This window comes from Oncorhynchus gorbuscha, linkage group LG07 (genome assembly GCF_021184085.1).
Source record: "Oncorhynchus gorbuscha isolate QuinsamMale2020 ecotype Even-year linkage group LG07, OgorEven_v1.0, whole genome shotgun sequence".
Taxonomy (NCBI): domain Eukaryota; kingdom Metazoa; phylum Chordata; class Actinopteri; order Salmoniformes; family Salmonidae; genus Oncorhynchus; species Oncorhynchus gorbuscha.
The window spans coordinates 43,465,034-43,486,054 of NC_060179.1; the positions used below are offsets into that span (position 1 = coordinate 43,465,034).

The 21,021-nt window shown below is 44.5% G+C and overlaps 1 protein-coding gene across 1 annotated transcript in view; it reads left to right on the forward strand.

Annotated features, from left to right (window-relative positions):
- LOC124039890 (rhomboid-related protein 1-like) overlaps nt 1–16,349 on the forward strand; it is a 76,416-nt gene extending 60,067 nt beyond the window's left edge. The window contains exons 6-8 of the mRNA XM_046356410.1: nt 6,456–6,556; nt 11,546–11,606; nt 12,165–16,349. Coding sequence (XP_046212366.1) covers nt 6,456–6,556; nt 11,546–11,606; nt 12,165–12,436 — 434 coding nt within the window. The 3' untranslated portion in view covers nt 12,437–16,349. The remainder of the gene's footprint in view (nt 1–6,455; nt 6,557–11,545; nt 11,607–12,164) is intronic.
- The last annotated feature ends 4,672 nt before the right edge of the window (nt 16,350–21,021 follow it).

Here is a 21,021-nt window from a genome sequence, read left to right on the forward strand (position 1 = left end):
GGTTACGAGTGGAGAGCCATACTCTCTGACCGCGACAATACCTAGGACTCTTAGTCCTACGCTTATTGGCGGCTCTCACAGTCTGCGCCCTATAACGGCAAAGTGCAGACCTGACCCTCTTCCAGGTGCGCTCACAACGTTGGACAAAAGCCTGAGCGGAGGGAACGCTGGACTCGGCGAGCTGGGACGAGAACAGAGGGGGCTGGTACCCAAGGCTACTCTGAAAAGGAGATGGCCCGGTCGCAGACGAAGGAAGCGAGTTGTGAGCGTATTCTGCCCAGGGGAGCTGTTCTGCCCAAGACGCAGGGTTTCGAAAAGAAAGACTGCGTAAGATGCGACCAATAGTCTGATTGGCCCGTTCTGCTTGACCGTTAGACTGGGGATGAAAACCGGAAGAGAGACTGACGGAAGCCCCAATCAAACGACAAAACTCCCTCCAAAACTGAGACGTGAATTGCGGACCTCTGTCCAAAACGGCATCTAACGGAAGGCCATGAATTCTGAACACATTCTCAATGATGATTTATGCCGTCTCTTTAGCGGAAGGAAGCTTAGCGAGGGGAATAAAATGAGCCACCTTAGAGAACCTATCGACAACCGTTAGAATAACAGTCTTCCCCGCTGACGAAGGCAGACCGGTAATAAAGTCTAAGGCGATGTGAGACCATGGTCGAGAGGGAATGGAAAGCGGTCTGAGACGACCGGCAGGAGGAGAGTTACCTGACTTAGTCTGCGCGCAGTCCGAACAAGCAGCCACGAAACGGCGCGTGTCACGCTCCTGAGTAGGCCACCAAAACCGCTGGCGAATAGAAGCAAGCGTACCCCGAACGCCGGGGTGGCCAGCTAACTTGGCAGAGTGAGCCCACTGAAGAACGGCCAGACGAGTAGAAACGGGAACGAAAAGAAGGTTACTAGGACAAGCGCGTGGCGACGGAGTGTGAGTGAGTGCTTGCTTTACCTGTCTCTCAATTCCCCAGACAGTCAACCCGACAACACGCCCCTCAGGGAGAATCCCCTCGGAGTCAGTAGAGGCTACAGAAGAACTGAAGAGACGGGATAAAGCATCAGGCTTGGTGTTCTTAGTGCCCGGACGATAAGAAATCACGAACTCGAAACGAGCGAAAAACAACGCCCAACGAGCCTGACGCGCATTGAGTCGTTTGGCAGAACGGATGTACTCAAGGTTCTTATGGTCAGTCCAAACGACAAAAGGAACGGTCGCCCCCTCCAACCACTGTCGCCATTCGCCTAGGGCTAAGCGGATGGCGAGCAGTTCGCGGTTTCCCACATCATAGTTGCGTTCCGATAGCGACAGGCGATGAGAAAAATACGCGCAAGGATGGACCTTATCGTCAGAATGGAAGCGCTGGGACAGAATGGCTCCCACGCCCACCTCTGACGCGTCAACCTCGACAATGAATTGTTTAGTGACGTCAGGAGTAACAAGGATAGGAGCGGATGTAAAACGCTTCATGAGGAGATCAAAAGCTCCCTGGGCGGAAACGGACCACTTAAAGCACGTCTTGACAGAAGTAAGGGCTGTGAGAGGAGCTGCCACTTGACCGAAATTATGAATGAAACGCCGATAGAAATTCGCGAAACCGAGAAAGCGCTGCAACTCGACACGTGACTTAGGGACGGGCCAATCGCTGACAGCATGGACCTTATTGGGATCCATCTGAATGCCTTCAGCGGAAATAACAGAACCGAGAAATGTGACGGAGGAGACATGAAAAGCGCACTTCTCAGCCTTCACATAAAGACAATTCTCTAAAAGGCGCTGGAGAACACGTCGAACGTGCTGAACATGAATCTGGAGTGACGGTGAAAAAATCAGGATATCGTCAAGGTAAACGAAAACAAAGATGTTCAGCATGTCTCTCAGTACATCATTCACTAATGCCTGAAAGACAGCTGGAGCATTAGCGAGACCGAACGGCAGAACCCGGTATTCAAAATGCCCTAACGGAGTGTTAAACGCCGTTTTCCACTCGTCCCCCTCCCTGATGCGCACGAGATGGTAAGCGTTACGAAGGTCCAACTTAGTAAAGAACCTGGCTCCCTGCAGAATCTCGAAGGCTGACGACATAAGGGGAAGCGGATAACGATTCTTAACCGTTATGTCATTCAGCCCTCGATAATCCACGCAGGGGCGCAGGGTACCGTCCTTTTTCTTAACAAAAAAAAACCCCGCTCCGGCGGGAGAGGAAGAAGGCACTATGGTACTGGCGTCGAGAGCAACAGACAGATAATCTTCGAGAGCCTTACGTTCGGGAGCCGACAGAGAGTATAGTCTACCCCGGGGGGGAGTGGTCCCCGGAAGGAGATCAATACTACAATCATACGCCCGGTGAGGAGGAAGGGAGGTGGCTCTGGACCGACTGAAGACCGTGCGCAGATCATGATATTCCTCCGGCACCCCTGTCAAATCACCAGGTTCCTCCTGTGAAGAGGGGACAGAAGAAACAGGAGGGATAGCAGACATTAAACATTTCACATGACAAGAAACGTTCCAGGATAGGATAGAATTACTAGACCAATTAATAGAAGGATTATGACACACTAGCCAGGGATGACCCAAAACAACAGGTGTAAAAGGTGAACGAAAAATCAAAAAAGAAATGGTCTCACTATGGTTACCAGATACTGTGAGGGTTAAAGGTAGTGTTTCACATAATATACTGGGGAGAGGACTACCATCCAAGGCGAACATGGCCGTGGGCTCCCCTAACTGTCTGAGAGGAATGTCATGTTCCTGAGCCCAGGCTTCGTCCATAAAACAGCCCTCAGCCCCAGAGTCTATCAAGGCACTGCAGGAAGCTGCCGAACCGGTCCAGCGTAGATGGACCGACAAGGTAGTACAGGATCTTGATGGAGAGACCTGAGTAGTAGCGCTCACCAGTAGCCCTCCGCTTACTGATGAGCTCTGGCTTTTACTGGACATGAAATGACAAAATGTCCAGCAGAACCTCAATAGAGACAGAGGCGGTTGGTGATTCTCCGTTCCCTCTCCTTAGTCGAGATGCGAATACCTCCCAGCTGCATGGGCTCAACACCTGAGCCAGTGGGGGGAGATGGTAGTGATGCGGAGAGGGGGGACACTGTTAACGCGAGCTCTCTTCCACGAGCTCGGTGACGAAGATCTACCCGTCGTTCTATGCAGATGGCGAGTTCAATCAAAGAATCCACACTGGAAGGAACCTCCCGGGAGAGAATCTCATCCTTAACCCCAGCGTGGAGTCCCTCCAGAAAACGAGCGAGCAACGCCGGCTCGTTCCAGTCACTGGAGGCAGCAAGAGTGCGAAACTCTATAGAGTAATCCGTTATGGACCGATCACCTTGACATACGGAAGCCAGGGCCCTGGAAGCCTCCTTCCCAAAAACTGAACGATCAAAAACCCGTATCATCTCCTCTTTAAAGTTCTGATACTCGTTAGTACACTCAGCCCTTGCCTCCCAGATTGCCATGCCCCACTCACGAGCCCGTCCAGTAAGGAGAGATATGACGTAGGCGATACGAGCTCTACCCCTTGAGTATGTGTTGGGCTGGAGAGAGAACACAATATCACACTGGGTGAGAAACGAGCGGCATTCAGTGGGCTGCCCAGAGTAACACGGTGGGTTATTAATTCTGGGTTCCGGAGACTCGGAAGCCCAGGAAGTAGCTGGTGGATCGAGACGGAGATTGTGAAACTGTCTTGAGAGGTCGGAGACCTGAGTGGCCAGGGTCTCAACGGCATGCCGAGCAGCAGACAATTCCTGCTCGTGTCTGCCGAGCATCGCTCCCTGGATCTCGACGGCTGAGTTGCGAGGATCCGTAGTCGCTGGGTCCATTCTTGGTCGGATCCTTCTGTTATGCAAGTGAGTGAGGCCCCAAAAGCGACTTAACAGAAACTGAGTTTATTTAAGTCCAAACAGAAATCCTCTAGTAGTAGAGGGGAATTGCAGGATAAGCGGCAACCGACTGCAGGTCCCTTCAGGTAGGCGCGGGCCGTAGCTGACAGAGACACCTGCTCACACGCAGCATCTGATGATAGGCAAAACACGACAGGACGGAACAAGAACACAGTAAACAGCAAACAAGGATCCGACAAGGACAGAAGCAGAAACAGAGAGAGAAATAGAGACTTAATCAGAGGGCAAAATAGGGGACAGGTGTGAAAGAGTAAACGAGGTCGTTAGGAGAATGAGGAACAGCTGGGAGCAGGAACGGAACGATAGAGAGAGAGAGGGAAAGAAACCTAATAAGACCAGCAGGGGGAAACGAATAGAAGAGAAAGCACAGGGACAAGACATGACAATATATGACAATACATGACAATAGGTTACAAACTTGGGCGATTCAGAAATGATTAAATGTAGGCTAAGAAAAATGTGGAGGGGGAATCAATATATGTATAATAATTAATAACACTGTTTGAAAGGACAAAAGCAAAATGTATAGTTTGTAGTTCCACACCATAGAATTAGAATTTTCACGCAGCCCAATGTTTTTCCCCAGATGTTCATTTAAAACATCTGATCAACTTAGTCTGTGTGAAAGTTTTCTTGACTTTAAAGAGATCAGAGAGCACATATGCCACTCCGTGAGTAATTGCAATTTCTTGGAACCACTAAAAATGAGGCCCCACGGATCTATACAAGTCTTGAGCTGCTGCACCCACTTCAACAAGCCTTGTATATTCCATAAATCTATGTAAAATGGACGTGTGAGTGTCGAGGGGATAAATGACTCAGGAAACGCACTCCGATTACCATTTGTCATCAGATGATGATCACCACCACAGGCTTGACATGGCACTCTTTAAGGAGCTGTTCTAACTCTCTGTGGTCTCTCTGCATGCACACATAGAATACCAATGGAACATGTGTTATAGATCTGAGATCAGAATGCCGGCACACCCCTGCTTTAATTAAAAAAGTTATATTTGATTAATCAGCCCTTTTTCATTTCTGTTATCTGCTCATTTGCATACTTAACAATGGCTGATGGTGTCCTTGTGAGCAACTGCCACTGTCATTTACTTCTTAAGATTATTTTCTACTTCATAGCGAGTATCACTAAAACTATATATTACATGGATGATTGTCGGTAGATTGTCAGTAGAACAACAGTGTGACACGTTGTAGAATGATTGCTATATCTTTATGACTTGCACAGTTTCAGACTTGAAAACACATTTTTCGACAAAGCACTTAAGTTTCACTGCGTGATTTGAGACAATAATTAGAGTGAAGGGAGGTTTTCATAAAAAATCCTGCTGTAAGTGCTGTGACAATTTGTTTCCTGCACAACTAGACAGTACCTGCTACCCATATAATTACATATAAATATAGTTCAACTGCAGAGATACTTCATTGTACTACATCTTTCCACCCCAGTCTTTGTCTGGTCACATTAGCTGTTTGCCCCATCATTTAGTTTGCCAGTGCCTGAACCATCTTAAATTAACCAATCGTTTTAAGTTCAGTCTTGCAAAGGAATTGGCCCATAGCCATGCTATGCATATTTCTGATTAGACTTTTCTCATGAATACCACCAGTCTTATACAGAATTGATGAAATCATCCAGCTGACTGGTCTGAGTAGCATGTCTATTTTGGGAACCCAATTACATTTATCTTCCAGAGTAGTCACACTAGGCTTTTGTTATCATATTAGATGTTGTATAAGATCATTCATTGGTGTTGGGCATTCATTGAGAGTTTTCTTTAGCATCCTAAAGAAATCACAAATCTAATTCAATTCTACTCTACTTCTTTCAATAACACTTTCAGTCATTTGTGACAGAGAATGTATCAAAAGCCAATGCTCAAAGTTTCAGTATAATCTGCACGGGATCAAGAGGACTTCATGGTATCATGGCATTATAGCACGACAACATCATAAAGAAACCCTCTTATGGGCTCCGTGTAATGTGTAGATTATGGTCTTTGTTGCTGCCCATGAGGTTAATATGTTTCCAAGTATATAAATGTCATTTTATGACTATGTTCTGTTCTGTTTAACATGACTGTTCTATTTTATGGGCCTGGTGGTGGTGCTGGGACCTGCACTACAGTGTAAGCATGTGCACAGTATGTGGGCGTAAAGAGGGCAAGTCGACTCATGCCAGACAGACAGACAGACGGGATGTGTTATTTTGGTTTCTGGGTGATGTTGGAAGAAAGGTGACTGAAACGGCTGTTTGATGAGTAACCTAACCCTCTCTTCTTCTTTTTCCCTGCCTCCCCCAACATGCTCCTCTTTCACTCACGCTTTCTCTCTTTCTGAACGTCTTCTCGCTCTCCCGCCATCTTTCTCTGCCTCCTTCTCTCCCTCCCCTCTTTCTCTCTCTCTCTCTCTCTCCCTCTCTCTCTCTCTCTCTCTCTCTCTCTCTCTCTCTCTCTCTCTCTCTCTCTCTCTCTCTCTCTCTCTCTCTCTCTCTCTCTCTCTCTCTCTCTCTCTCTCTTCAGGGTCCTTGACGGTGTCCATCACAGACATGCGTGCTCCAGTGGTGGGGGGCTCCGGCGGGGTCTATGCTCTGTGCTCGGCACATCTGGCCAACGTTGTCATGGTAACTGCCGTCATTATTGCCCCCGTCGTGACGCTTGATAACAGTATCAATGGAGACAAAATGTCAGAGCCATCCCCTTGGAGAGAGCTCCTCCACACAACATCCTCCTGTTTTTGCGTGTTTAGATAGACCGCTGTGCTTGCCGTCATCCTGAAGCTCTGCGGGGGTGGGTGGGATCTTCAATGGAACCGATGAGTTTTACTAAGTGTTCCATGCCCACGAGTGCAGATAGAGAGGGGGTACCTAATCACAGGAGGTTGATGGCACCTTAACTGGGGAGCACGGGCTCGCAGTAATAGCTGGAGTGGAATGGTATAAAACACATGGTTTCCATTCCGTTTGCGCCGTTTCAGCCATAATAATGCGCTGTGCTCCCCATCCTGTGGTCCCTATCAATATGATGAGTTAAGGACTTTTTATAACTGACTAAGAAGTGCTTTTTGGATAAGCGCCATTAAATAATCCAGAATTGTCAGAAAGGCCCTCTGCAGTGGGTGCATAGACTATTGACTTGACTTGAATACACCTTATCTACTCTCCACTCCTTTTCCAGCAAAGGATGTTTTTATTCCACCCTTAGTCTGTTATTCATTGTTTTCCTTTGAAATGTATTCTTATTTCCTCTCTATTTAAAGCCAAATCCGATGCATATGGGAATATTAAAGTCAATCTGTTCCTCACTACTCTCTGGATGACTGCTCTGCCAAATGTCCCTGCAACAGAAAACATCAAATGTGTGATCACAGTGTTTGTGTGTGTGTGTGAACGTCAGGATCAGTGGGACAGGATGTGTGATGTCTCATCACATTCTGTCAGTGGACTCAAGGCTGTGTAAGAGCTGATGAATCACTCTTAAGTAGAGTAGGCCTTTACTACAGGCAAAAGACACACGCCAACAAAAGTCTAAGTCAAAATGCATCAGCAGCCCCAGAGCAAAGAGTTTAAATTTTGGTCCCTGCCCCTGGCAACTAACCCACTGGTCACACAATAGTTGACTCATTATTACGTCTTGTACTCATGATTTTTTAAATTTTTCTGATGTTTTCAAAATGAAAATGAGTTTTGACTCGTTTATGTCTCAGGTCTTTTTACCCCAGATCACCTCATCTGTCTGAAGGCTTGTATCATTGGTTATGTGGATGAGACGATTAAACTGAGGTTTTGACTCACTGCTGTCAAGGCCATCAAAATGATCTAGGTCATTTCCTGTTAAATCGTCCGAATGCCTCTTCATTAAAGTTCAGACTGAACAAGAAGTCTGCACCTCCCCAGCATTTACTTTTTATGTATATTTTATAGAAACATTTTTTCATCTACTCATCCAAAGTTAAGTGAGAAAAACGTTCAATTTTATTCACCCCATTGTGGGTGTGTGCGCCCCCATATGGAAAATAAATACTATAGTAAACTGGTCTAAATACTGCAGCATTGCTTTGTTTATATACTAGTGTTTACTGTAGTGTTTTTGCGGGCATGACTGTAGTATACTATAGAATTCACTGTGGAGTTTTTGCAGACATGACTGTAGTATACTATAGAATTCACTGTGAGGTTTTGGCAGACAGGCAGTGTTTGACTTGGGCCGGAACTCTCCAGAGCGCCTTACAGGCATACCGGCTCCACTATAAAGTACCCTATCACCGGCCCAGATTCACACATGGAGGCAAAAAAGGTTGCTCAAAGGTGGGATCTGCATTGACTAGCAATGGAGAGTGGGCATTCATTTTCTGATTCCGCTTTGCCACTAGTCTGTGAATCTGCGTGATAGTAGGCTGTTCGATTGAAAATGCACCAAAATGAATGTGCACACACATTTACCTGTTCCAAGTTGTGAAACGAGGGTTCGTAATTCATGAAGGCACACTTTTAAAGATTAACAATCACTTACAAATCACCATATCAGCCATTATCAGAATGACCTGTGTGCGTGTGCGCGTGCGTGTGCGTGTGGGGTGCCATTGCCTGAGGAGAGAGAATGCGACATTGCAGCAGCAGGTATTAAATACTGACAGACAACAGACTAACTAAATGGCTAAGTGGAAACAGGTTCTCTGGAGTGATGAATCACGCTTCACATCTGCCAGTCGGATATGGGTTTGGCAGATGCCAGGAGAATGCTACCTGCCCCAATGCATAGTGCCAACTGTAAAGTTTGGTGGATGAGAAATAATGGTCTGGGGCTGTTTTTCCTGGTTCGGGCTAGGCCCCTTAGTTCCAGTGACGGGAAATCTTAACGTGACAGCGTACAATGACATTCTAGATGATTCTGTGCTACCAACTTTGTGGCAACAGTTGTCCATACAGAGGTCCATACAGAAATGGTTTGTCGAGATCAGTGTGGTAGAACTCGACTGGACTGCACAGAGCCCTGACCTCAACCCCATCGAACACCTTTGGGATGAATTGGAAGGCCTAATCGCCCAACATCAGTGCCCGATCTCACTAGTGCTCTTGTGGCTGAATGGAAGCAAGTCCTCGCAGCAATTTTAATTTTATTTATTTATTTAAACTTTATTTAACTAGGCAAGTCAGTTAAGAACAAATTCTTATTTACAATGACGGCCTACACTGGCTAAACCCTAACCAGGACGACGCTGGGCAAACTGTGCACTGCCCTATGGGAACCCACGGGATCGATCCATAGTCTGTAGTGACACCTCAGTGCTATAGACCGCTGCTCCACTCGGGAGCCTAAATGCAATGTTCCAACATCTATTGGAAAGCCTTTCCAGAAGGGTGGAGGCTGTTATAGCAGCAAAGGGGGGACCAACTGCATATTAATGCCTATGACTTTGTAGTGAGATGTCAGACAAGACGGTGTCCACATACTTTTGGTAATGTAGTGTACCTCACTTTGAAGTAGCCAACCTTATTCATTTGATCCCTGATTCATTGAATGAGGGAATAATTCTACAAAGAAAACCAAATACTCTTATGTCGCAATATTTTATATCAACGGTGGCAACCATCCTCCATTCCATAAAAAATCTGCCGTTTCCAGCTACAATAGTCATTTACAACATTAACCATGTCTACACTGTATTTCTGATCAATTTAATGTTATTTTAATGGCCAAAAAAAATGTGCTTTTCTTTCAAAAACAAGGACATTTCTAAGAGACCCCACACTTTTGAACGGTGGTGTATTTTTGGTTATGTGTCGGAACCCAGTAAGACTAGCTGTCGCCATTGGCGTGGGCCAATGGGGATCCTAATAAATCAAATAATACATCAAAAACACCTGCTGACGAGGGTTAGCTAACATTTCCCAGCTACCAGACTACGTTAGTTACTGTTAAATGAGGGGAACACCTCGACCGGAACATAAGACACACATGTTCGTAGCAGGCCACCCATTGAGTTGGGTCAGCAGTTCTGAGCAATGCAACGGACCAGACAACACCTAAGCAAAAGTATAACATGTTTATTACAATTGTAACACCTAAACTTTAGACACGGATTCTAGGCCCATTAAAGGGAAACAGCACAGAGGCAGATATAAAGAACAAGTTTATTAACGTTTGGAGGATTAGGTTTGCTTGTTTGACAGATAACACACATTAACAAGAGTACACCAAAATGACTTCTTAGATTTGTTACTTCCACTAGTATCCCCACAATTGAGGGATACTACAGTGTGTAGTATATGCTTTTCCAGTATACTACAAAAATCTATAGCAAGCACTACACGATCAAGGGATACTACAGTGTGGAGTATAGGATTCTACAGTTTACTACAGAATTCTATAGTAGGTACTATACAATTATATAGTAAACTGTAGTATTTGTTGTGGGGGTGTGTGCGTGCATTATCATTCAATTATGTTTGTCTGCAATTCTCTAACTTAAATCATTCTGCGTTTGTGTATATGTCGCTCATGTTTTTATGTTTGTGGTGCTCATCAGATTCCTCCCCCTGAACGACAGGACTCACACAAGTACAGTTACTGTGCGTTCCCGAGATGTCTCCGACTCTAAAAGATAGTGATGGAAGTTTGCTCGTGTATGAATGTGGAATACAAGCCTTTCAAGGAGAGCGTATAGAAATAATGTCGAACTGTCTTTACCTATAGTGTAAAAAAATTAAAATACATCTTGAGCGACAAGCTAAAGACAATAATAGGATGAAATTATTAGCGAGATTAGCGTTGCTCATAAGAATGAAGACATCTAAAAACAGACACTTCTTTTCGGAGCGGACAGCGTCTTTTGACGCTGCAATGCAAAGAAAAGTATTCAGCTCTCAGAATATTGTACTGCAAGCACCCTATTATCCTCTTGTCTCTGTGGAGGTACAGCTTCAATCAAATCCCTAAGCTTGGTGTTGAGACAGTCAAAATGGAGGACACACTTCTCTCCGCCGAGAGCACAGTCATGTAAAACAAACCCTACTTCAGTAAGGAAAACACTCATCCTTTATTTGTGATATTATTGCACTTTTATGAGGCCCTACCGTCCCACAGGCATATCAATCAAATGAGCAGAGTCGTGTTTATAGGACTCCACTTTATTGACTTTCTTTAGTATCTTCAATCTTGCCTGCCTGGCTTCCTCTGCATGGAGAAAAACACTGCTGCTCCCTCCGGTTCTCCCAGGACCCAGAGGACGTGAAGAGGGATGTGATTGGTGCAATTCTTCATCCTGTGCAATAAATACGTTATTGTGAGGCAAAAGGATTTTGTTTTATCCCAGGAGGAACACATGCTTTTTATTGGGCCGTTCTCATCCTCCGTTAAGGTATCTTAACCCTGATTAATAGATTGTTAGCGAGGTGAAACCACCAAATGGAGACCAGCCAGGTGGATAATTATTTCTCTGTCTAGTAGGCCTATTCTCATCCTGCCTGTATTGAAATGGATTTCTGATCGCTCTGTGGTCTACATACATTCCTTACAGAATGCAGAGATGGTGGAGATACTGTGTAAGCTGTAAATATGCAGGTCTTCGGAACTGACTGTGTTTGACTTGCCTCTTTCGCTCTGTGTTGCAGAACTGGGCCGGCATGCGTTGTCCATACAAGCTCCTCCGCATGATTCTGGCGCTGGTGTGCAGTAAGTTTCATACTCTATCCATATCTCCATTCCATAGCCACACTATATTCATTCTCGAGAGCCATTGGTGTTATAGTCATAGCTGCATCCAGACATAATTGGTGTGCGTATAACACCCCTTAACTTTAAGCCTTCCTCATGTGCACACAACTGCTGACAGTATAATTTAATTGCGAGGTAATGATAACTTGAGTGGGATTTATTGGCCTCCTGAAATGGAGATATTGTTCTAGTGCAGTCGGGTTGGGAGGAATGAGTGGTCCTCGGGTTACATGTTGGTTATGTTGCATTTTGTTCCGATGATATTACTTGTGCTGTATGGCAGTGACTTTTCCCCACATGGGGGCCAATTCACTACGACTTTCGTTACTGTTCTATATGTCCCCTCCATCTGTCCCTTGTCTGATTCTAAACCTCAACCTAGCCTAGACTGGAAAGTTAGTACACAAGCCACAAATGTACATTTTCACATATCAAATCTGAATCTGAATCTCTTATGTCCCACTGTTCAGTAGCCTAATGGGGGAGGAGATAAACATCCTCTCCTTTCCATTGCAGTGAGTTCGGAGGTGGGCCGTGCAGTGTGGCTGCGCTTCTCCCCGCCCTTGCCCTCCTCAGGGCCCCAGCCCAGCTTCATGGCCCACCTGTCGGGGGCGGTGGTAGGCATCAGCATGGGCCTGCTCATCCTGCGCAGCTATGAAGAGAGCCTGCAGAAGCAGTGCTCCTGGTGGGTCATCGTCTTCTCCTTCATCACGTTCCTTCTCTTTGCGATTTTCTGGAACATCTTCGCCTACGAGCTGCTAGGGGTGCAGCTCCCGCCTGCTCCCTGACACCAAGAAGCTCCCTCCCACTCCATTACATTGCCCGTCTCATTGTCATATGTCAAGACCGGTCCACTTTACCATATCCTTTTCCTGTCCCCTCAGCCAACCTCCGAACAACACCATTCAAAACACCATACATTTCACTTAAAACTGTACAGGGCAGGAATTATTCTTTCCATGTACCCATATCATCAAAAAATGATATCTGTTTTGTGGTGGGTGGGAATTTGGTAGCAACATATGCAGGTGAAACCTGTGTAGCTCTCTTCATATCCTCATTGTGGAGCAGCTATGTAAAAAGGTCATCCCTTTTTGTCTTTTGTGTTGAAGCTTTACCCACCTCAAGGTTGAACCTGTCAGCGAGCCATTTTGATTAATACCCATGCAGCTTCAGTTCTCCTGTGTTCAGAGTGGGTTCATGACCCTCTAGGTGCTTCTTACTGGACAGGTGTGCGTTCTGTCAGTATCCCTCACTGCCCCTTTTAAAGCCATGAGGCAGCAGGGCACCAGTGTTCTATTGCCCAACATGCACCTAAACACAAGATCTACACTGTGGAATAATGATAGGAATTCACAGGAATAGGCATTACATGTAACAAGGCATGCAGCTAGGAAGTATAGAGGTGGAAAAGACAAGAGGGGAGAGGGGGAAAAAAAATGCTGAAACTGTGACATCCTTTCTCCTCGCCGTCACCACCATGGTGCTCATGTCCGTAGCCATTGTCACTCTCCTTTTCCGCCCAACCTAAATGCTTCGGCAGGTTAGCATAATCTCTACCACTACCATATGCTAACCTGCTAAGCACCAGCATCTCATCTAGCTAATGCTATAAGGTCGTAACTAAAACGCTTGCTCTGAGCACCTTGGACACACCAGCCCTCACCCTTCTGTGTTGCCATCTCCAAGAACAACAACTGCCTGATGCTGTCGGTGTGGGAACGCAAAGAGAGAGATGCACACACTGTCAATTCTCACTCTAACACACTGAACTGGGGAGGGCAACGGACATGTTATCATCGCCTGACCTCTGACCTCTGTGCCCCAGCGGGCATTGGGGTCGGTCTGTCGAGGCCCAGTCTATACCTCAGTGTCTCATTCTTAGGGACTGTACACTTTTGTAAAGGAATGTAAGCATAAAAAAAAGTGTTAATAATTTATTTCTGTTTTTCCTTTGATAGTGGATGTGGATATTATATGTTCATAATTAAGAGTATATTTACTTGTATTTTTTTCCTTGTTTGGGAAAACAAAAGAAGAAAACGTTTCAAACGGTGCAGACTTAATGCTATGATTGTTCTTACGATTACTCTTACAATACAGCTTTGTTCCTCTGAAAATAATCAGCGAGCAGAAATCCCTGGTTACTATGACGAATGAACACCAATGACGCAGGTTACACTCGTCTTTATAAATCTTAGTGCTTTTAAAGAATAAGCCATAGAAGAACCAATTCAACATAGACATGGAAAACAAAGGATGAGTAAAAACAGTCCGTGCCTGATTTCTGGTATATGCTTTGGTGAATGTTTCTGCATTGTAGTCGTCATTATTAAGGTCAAAGCTGATCAAATATTTAATATGTTATGTGGTAAATGAAAGACAGGATGACAAAGCCAAACTCTTTGTGCAAGAACATGCTTGAGAAATGCTGGACTGTTAAACATGAAATATTTGTTGTTCAACACATCTTAACAACTTGGTTGACCGATAGAATATTCAGACACAGCATTACTGTATGATTGACAGATTCCAAATCACCCCAGTGTGGGGATGCCTGACTAGTCTTTTTTGGTTAATGACACATTTTGGATAGAGGAACATGCCCCAAATTAGCTCATTGTCTGAACCAAGCATTTGCTAAACTTGAAATTAAATTTACTTACATGTATTATTTTTTTCAGTTTGTCAGCTAATTCATGTGAAAGGTTTCTTCTGACTGCTTTAGAGAAGTTTTAGTTTCCAATGTTGACAGTTGGTCTCAGACATAATCCTCAGCATACATGATTGTCACTGACAGATGATACTCGTAAACCATAGAATCCATAGGACATTAACACAGAAAAGGCAATGTGGCCTACATAGGGCTAGAAACTAAATATTGGTAAAACTGTTAATAGGAGTAGGAACCTTCCCGAAAATGAAAACTAAAGGGGATGATAAAAGCTGAAGTACAAGGTACAAGCATCTATTTCCCCACCCTTAAAAACACACCCAGGTCTCAGTTAAGTTATTTGTCAACCCGTTGTTCAGTCTCAAATAAGTCTCCAATTCTGTATTCATAGACATGTTCATTTTTTCTCTCTTTTCACCATCGCGTATGAGACAGCCGTCGGAGGAATTAAGAAGTGCGTATATCTTAATTAAGCAGGCAGAGAAGAGGCGACGGGAGTAGTTTATTACCCGTCTGCAAGCCAAATGACTTCACCTTGGGCTGCATCCAAACACAGCAGTATTAACAACACATCTTCTACAAAAGTCCATCCAATTCCACTCTCCTTTTGGCTGAGACGCCCCTGCTTTGTCCAGACATCCGAGGATCTGGAGGGAGAGGCATAAATGCTGTGACGAAGGAGCAAGTGTCAATCTACAGGCTGACATATGTGACCGTTTTAGATGGTGCCAATGTGTGTCCATGAGCGATGGCGGGAGAGGGGGAACAGAGGAGGAGGATTGGAGATGGCACCACTCATAAAACACCATTGGGGTCAAAGCAACTGTGTGTGCCTTCATATCTTGTCTTCTACCCATCACAATACCTCGGGCGTCCGAAATTATGTATGGCTGTTACGTGGGGCTCTGTTCTACCAGGACCCGGGGCTCCACCACTGTAAACATCATCTATTTTTTTAAGTAGATGTGAAAGGCTGCATGATGCTGATTTAATTGCTGTCTTTTATGTGACATGTTTGTTTTCATCTGGTGAAGAGTAGGATAGGGGCCAGCCAACCATACCATGTGATCCATTATATAAATGATGCTCTATTGATTAGATCCCCACCACCACCACCTCTTTAGTGAGTGGTCTACTGGTCCCCGCCCCCTTCACATTCAAATGTGCAAATAAAGCTATGCGGACACTCTTTCAAATTAGTGGATTCAGCTATTTCAGCCACATCCGTTGATGACAGGTGTATAAAATTGAGCATGCAGCTATACAATCTCAAACGACAAACATTGTCTGTAGAATGGCCTTACTGAAGAGCTCAGTGACTTTCAACGTGGCACCGTCATAGGATGCCACCTTTCCAACAAGTCAGTTCCTCAAATTTCTGCCTTGCTTGAGCTGCCCTGGTCAACTGTCAGTGCTGTTATTGTGAAATGGAAACATCTAGGAGAAACAACGGCTCAGCCGTAAAGTGGTAGGCAACACAAGCACACAGAATGGGGCCGCCAAATGCTGAAGCGCGTAGTGCTTAAAAATCGCCTGTCCTTGTTTGCAACACTCACTACAGAGTTCCAAACTGCCTCTGGAAGCATCAGCACAATAACTGTTGGTCGGGAGCTTCATGAAATGGAGCTCCCGACCAAGCCTAAGATCACCATACGCAATGCAAAGTGTCGACTGGAGTGGTGTAAAGCTAGCCGCAATTGGACTCTGGAGCAGTGGAAACGCATTCTCTGGAGTGATGAATCAGGCTTCACCATCTGGCAGTCTGACAGACTAATCTTTGTTTGGCAGATGCCAGGAGAAAGCTTCCTGCCCCAATACAGGAATAATGGTCTGGGGCTGTTATTTATGGTTCGGGCTAGGCTCCTTAGTTCCAGTGAAGGGAAATCTTCCATACAGACATGGTTGGTGTAGATCGGTGTGGAAGAACTTGACTGGCCTACACAGAGCCCTGACCTCAACCCCATCAAATACCTTTGGGATGAATTGGAACACTGACTGTGAGCCAGGCCTAAATCGCCCAACATCAGTGCCCGACCTCACTAATGCTCTTGTGGCTGAATGGAAGCAAGTCCTCGCAGTAATGTTCCAACATCTCGTGGAAAGCCTTCCCAGAAGAGTGGAGGCTGTTATAGCAGCAAAGAGAAGACCAACTCCATATTAATGCCCATGATTTAGAATGAGATGTTCAACAAGCAGGTGTCCACTTACTTTTGGTTAGGTAGTGTATTTGTCAGTGTCCATGAATAGCCTAACATTTTGAAGGAAGGAAGGATCGGTATTGAACCACATCAGCATTAAAGGACGTCACTGTTAAAACCAATGATATATATAAAGCCTTGATTGCTGATGCTAATGTATGTATTGGCCAATGACTGGCTTTGAAGCCACTGGTCGGCCATGTTGGCACTCCTCAGAAAAGCATTTCTCAATAAGAATTAATGGAATTCTAAATCTTCTCTAGTGTGTATATATAAATGATTGGTTAAAACAAAAAGTGGGACCAACATACCACCTTGCCATGTGCCCTCCATTTTCCTTGGATGCATCAACCCCATAGTTGACATCATCTATGGGGCCGTTCTCAAACCCCTTTCCCTGTTCATCCTTTCTGTGTTCATGTCTAAATGCAACATAACTTTTGTAGCAAGCATATTTGAGATTTATACTGTTATTAGATACTCCAGCCTCTTGTGTTTTGACATCATTGAGCTTTTTTGCACTTGTTGTAATGTGGTAAACTGACATGTCCTCGTGCCAATATGTTATAGTGCCATTTTGTTCTTTATGCTTTCATTGGTATTACCTCTTTACCCCAATTTTTTGTGCTCTTACGGATAATGCCTTGTTACAACTAGTGCGTCAACATCCTAAACTTAGAAATGGGAGAGGGGGCTTGGCTTTTGCGTGTGTGTGTGATTAAAGGCATCAGGTTATGAGGGTCACTGCACTGCGTCACTGTCCTGATCTTTATATAGTATGGATATGTAGATCAACCAACCTTAATTATATTGATACCTGCTCTAAGCTGATGCTTGTGAACAAGCAGGTTGCCTTCTCCCAGTACGTGTCAGTGGTGTACTACTTGAACATGGGGTACTTTAATGCTGTACTGTATGAGGCAGGCTACTGTAGCTCATTCGACAGATAAACTGTTATTTTAAATAAAAATCAAAGCAAGCAAACCAGCGCATTACTTTTTCAGTATCAACTTCTAATATTAATTCATTTGAGCGCAGTGGAATCCACACATGGTTTGACCAACATACAACAATCACCAGTGCTGAATAGTTATCCAAGTTGTTTTCATCTATGTCTAGACCATTAGAATACCAGTATATATAGGTTTTGAATGCAGCATATGGTACAGTAGTTATGGATAACTGAGGCAGTTTGGTTTATGGTCATATGTGTGCTGCTGTGGTAGTTTACACTGACTGTTCTCTTGCATTGATAAAAATGTTGCCAAGCTTAGGTGGTTAAGCCTCCAAATCCAGACCAGAAGTTGTGCCAAAACAGCGTTTACAAAATAATGAATAAAAAATTAATAGAGAGGCTATTTTTCTCTGGGTCACAAAATGTATGTAAATATGGATAGTTTATATTAAATTCCTCATTAATTATTTAATGATGTATTGTACTTTTTAAATGTTCTGAATTGAACCCTTTTATATTGTATATATTTATGTTTTATTTTGTACTGTTCATTGTACTTGCTTTAATTTCGGAACAATACGAATAAAGAACAATACTGTGGAAATGTCTCATCTTCCCACTGCTATATTACTAGCCTCCTTGTCCTTGTACATATCATCAAGTGGGCACTGGGCACTACACATTGTGGGTACATGGGGTGAGTTAACCACACACAGTGCCAGATGCAAAATCAATCCTGTTTAATATCAAAGATGTATTTGCAAGTTACACTATACAAATCTACTGTAGACGTAAAGACAAAATACTATATTGTCATGATGTTGAGGTAGCCTTCTTTCATCAGTCATATTCTCCAAAGTTAAAGGCTTAGCAAGGTTGTTTGTTGAAGTTAAACAGGGTTTACTTTGTCCTCTGTCTCTTAGCTGGCCTGTCATTGGTCTCTGGGTCTGTCTTATTGTCTCTATATTGACGTCCTTCATCAGGGGAAGCTGCAGCTGATTGGCTACACCCATGCCCACAAACACAGCTCCACCCTATGGGGCGTCCATTCCTGTTCGCTGTTCACTGAGCGAGATGGAGGAGGCGGGTCAACAAACAACAGCATAGACTACAGCACAGGTTTTTCACATCCCCCTCCTGTCTCTCACACAAACAAACCAGGAGCAATGGACATGGAGCAATACTACAATGTTGCAGATAGATCATATTTTGACCAACTGAATATTTAAAAAAAAAAGTGCATTCCAGAGCACAGGTTAACACTCTAACCAAGTTGCTATCCCACCTTTGTTAAGTGTTTAACTTAAGTGTTTTACTTTTAGCTCGGACAAAACAGAGATGCTTGTTCTAGGTCCCAAGAAACAAAGAGATCTTCTGTTGAATCTGACAATTAATATTGATGGTTGTACAGTCGTCTCAAATAAAACTGTGAAGGACCTCGGCGTTACTCTGGACCCTGATCTCTCTTTTGACGAACATGTCAAGACTGTTTCAAGGACAGCTTATTTCCATCTATATAACGTTGCAAAAAGCAGAAACATTCTGTCCAAAAATTAATCACTTCTAGGTTAGACTACTGCAATGCTCTACTTTCCGGCTACACGGATAAAGCACTAAATAAACTTCAGTTAGTGCTAAACACAGCTGATAGAATCCTGACTAGAACCAAAAAATGTGATCCTCTTACTCCAGTGCTAGCCTCTCTACACTGGCTTCCTGTTAAGGCAAGGGGCTGATTTCAAGGTTTTACTGCTAACCTACAAAAGCATTACATGGGCTTGCTCCTACCTATCTTTCCGATTTGGTTCTGCCGTACATACCTACACGTACGCTACGGTGTCACTTTCTGACCTTAGTTCTTTTATTATGTCTTTGTTTTAGTATGGTCAGGGCGTGAGTTGGGTGGGTTGTCTATGTTTCTTTTTCTATGTTTTGGGATTTCTGTGTTTGGCCTGGTTTGGTTCTCAATCAGAGGCAGCTGTTTATCGTTGTCCCTGATTGAGAACCATATTTAGGTAGCCTGGTTTCACTTTTGAGTTGTGGGTGATTCTTTTCCGTGTTAGTTACCACACGAGACCGTTTTGTTTGTCACGTTGTTATTTTGTATTTTTGTAGTGTTCAGTTTGTCTTATTAAAATGGACACTTACCAAGCTGCAAATTGGTCCGACTTCTCTTACTCCTCATCAGAGGAAGACGACGAATGTTACATACAGTCACAAGACGCAGGCCTCCTTACTGTCCCTAGAAATTCTAAGCAAACAGCTGGAGGCAGGGCTTTCTCCTATAGAGCTCCATTTTTATGGAATGGTCTGCCTACCCATGTGAGAGACTCAGACTCTCCCTCTCAACCTTTAGGTCTTTATTGAAGTCCCATCTCTTCAGTCGGTCCTATGATTGAGTGTAGTCTTTCCCAGGAGTGTGAAGGTGAACGGAAAGGCACTGGAACAACGAACCACCCTTGCTGTCTGCCTGGCCGGTTCCCCTCTCTCCACTGGGATTCTCTGCCTCTAACCCTTTTACAGGGGCTGAGTCACTGGCTTACTGGTGCTCTTCCATGCCATCGCTAGGGGTGTGTCACTACGTGCTACCGGTTCCAGACCTGCTGTTTTCAACTCTCTAGAGACAGAAGGAGCGGTAGAGATACTCTGAATGATTGGCTATGAAAAACTAACTGCCATTTACTCCTGAGGTGCTGACCTGTTGCACCCTTGACAACCACTGTGATAATTATTATTTTACCCTGCTGGTCATCTATGAACATTTGAACATCTTGGTCATGTTCTGTTATAATCTCCACCCAGCACAGCCAGAAGAGGATTGGCCACCCCTCATAGCCTGGTCCCTCGCTAGGTTTCTTTCTAGGTTCTGGCCTACACCTGCATTGCTTGTTGTTTGGTGTTTTAGGCTGGGTTTCTGTACAGCACTTTGAGATATCAGCTGATGTATGAAGGGCTTTATAAATACATCTGATTGATTGATTGATTTTGTGTGTGTGAAGCCATCTTGTTCAGATAGAGTGCATAGTGTCTGGCTGTGTACTGGAAGGGCCTCAGTCCAGGGACACTTTCAGCGGTGTCTGGGCCCAGGGCTTTGATAGAGCCGAGTTCTGTGATAGCTGCCTGTATGTCAGGGAGGAAACTGAAGGCCTTTCTGTAGCAGTTCTCCATATCTCCTCACTGTTAGTGGCCACCAGCTGCTGCAGCCACGGGCGGAGCTTCCCCCTCTGCAGGGGATAAAGTGCCAAGACATTTCACAACCAGGGAGCAGGGAGTTTAAAGAGATTCCTCTGCTCATGGAAAGTAAATAAAGAACAGCTTTATTTATCTTAGTAGGAGATGTTTTCATTTCACATTATTACCTTGAATTTCAGAAACATCGAAAAAATGGCATGCACCACTTACTATTGAGTCAATAAGGCTCTGCATCTGTCTGCACTTCAGTGAGAATCCACTCCATCAGTTTCACCAGCTCTAGTTTGGCGATATTTGTAAGGGCACACAGCGATGACTGCATGCAGCTCCTCTTGATACTTGGCTGGAGACAAG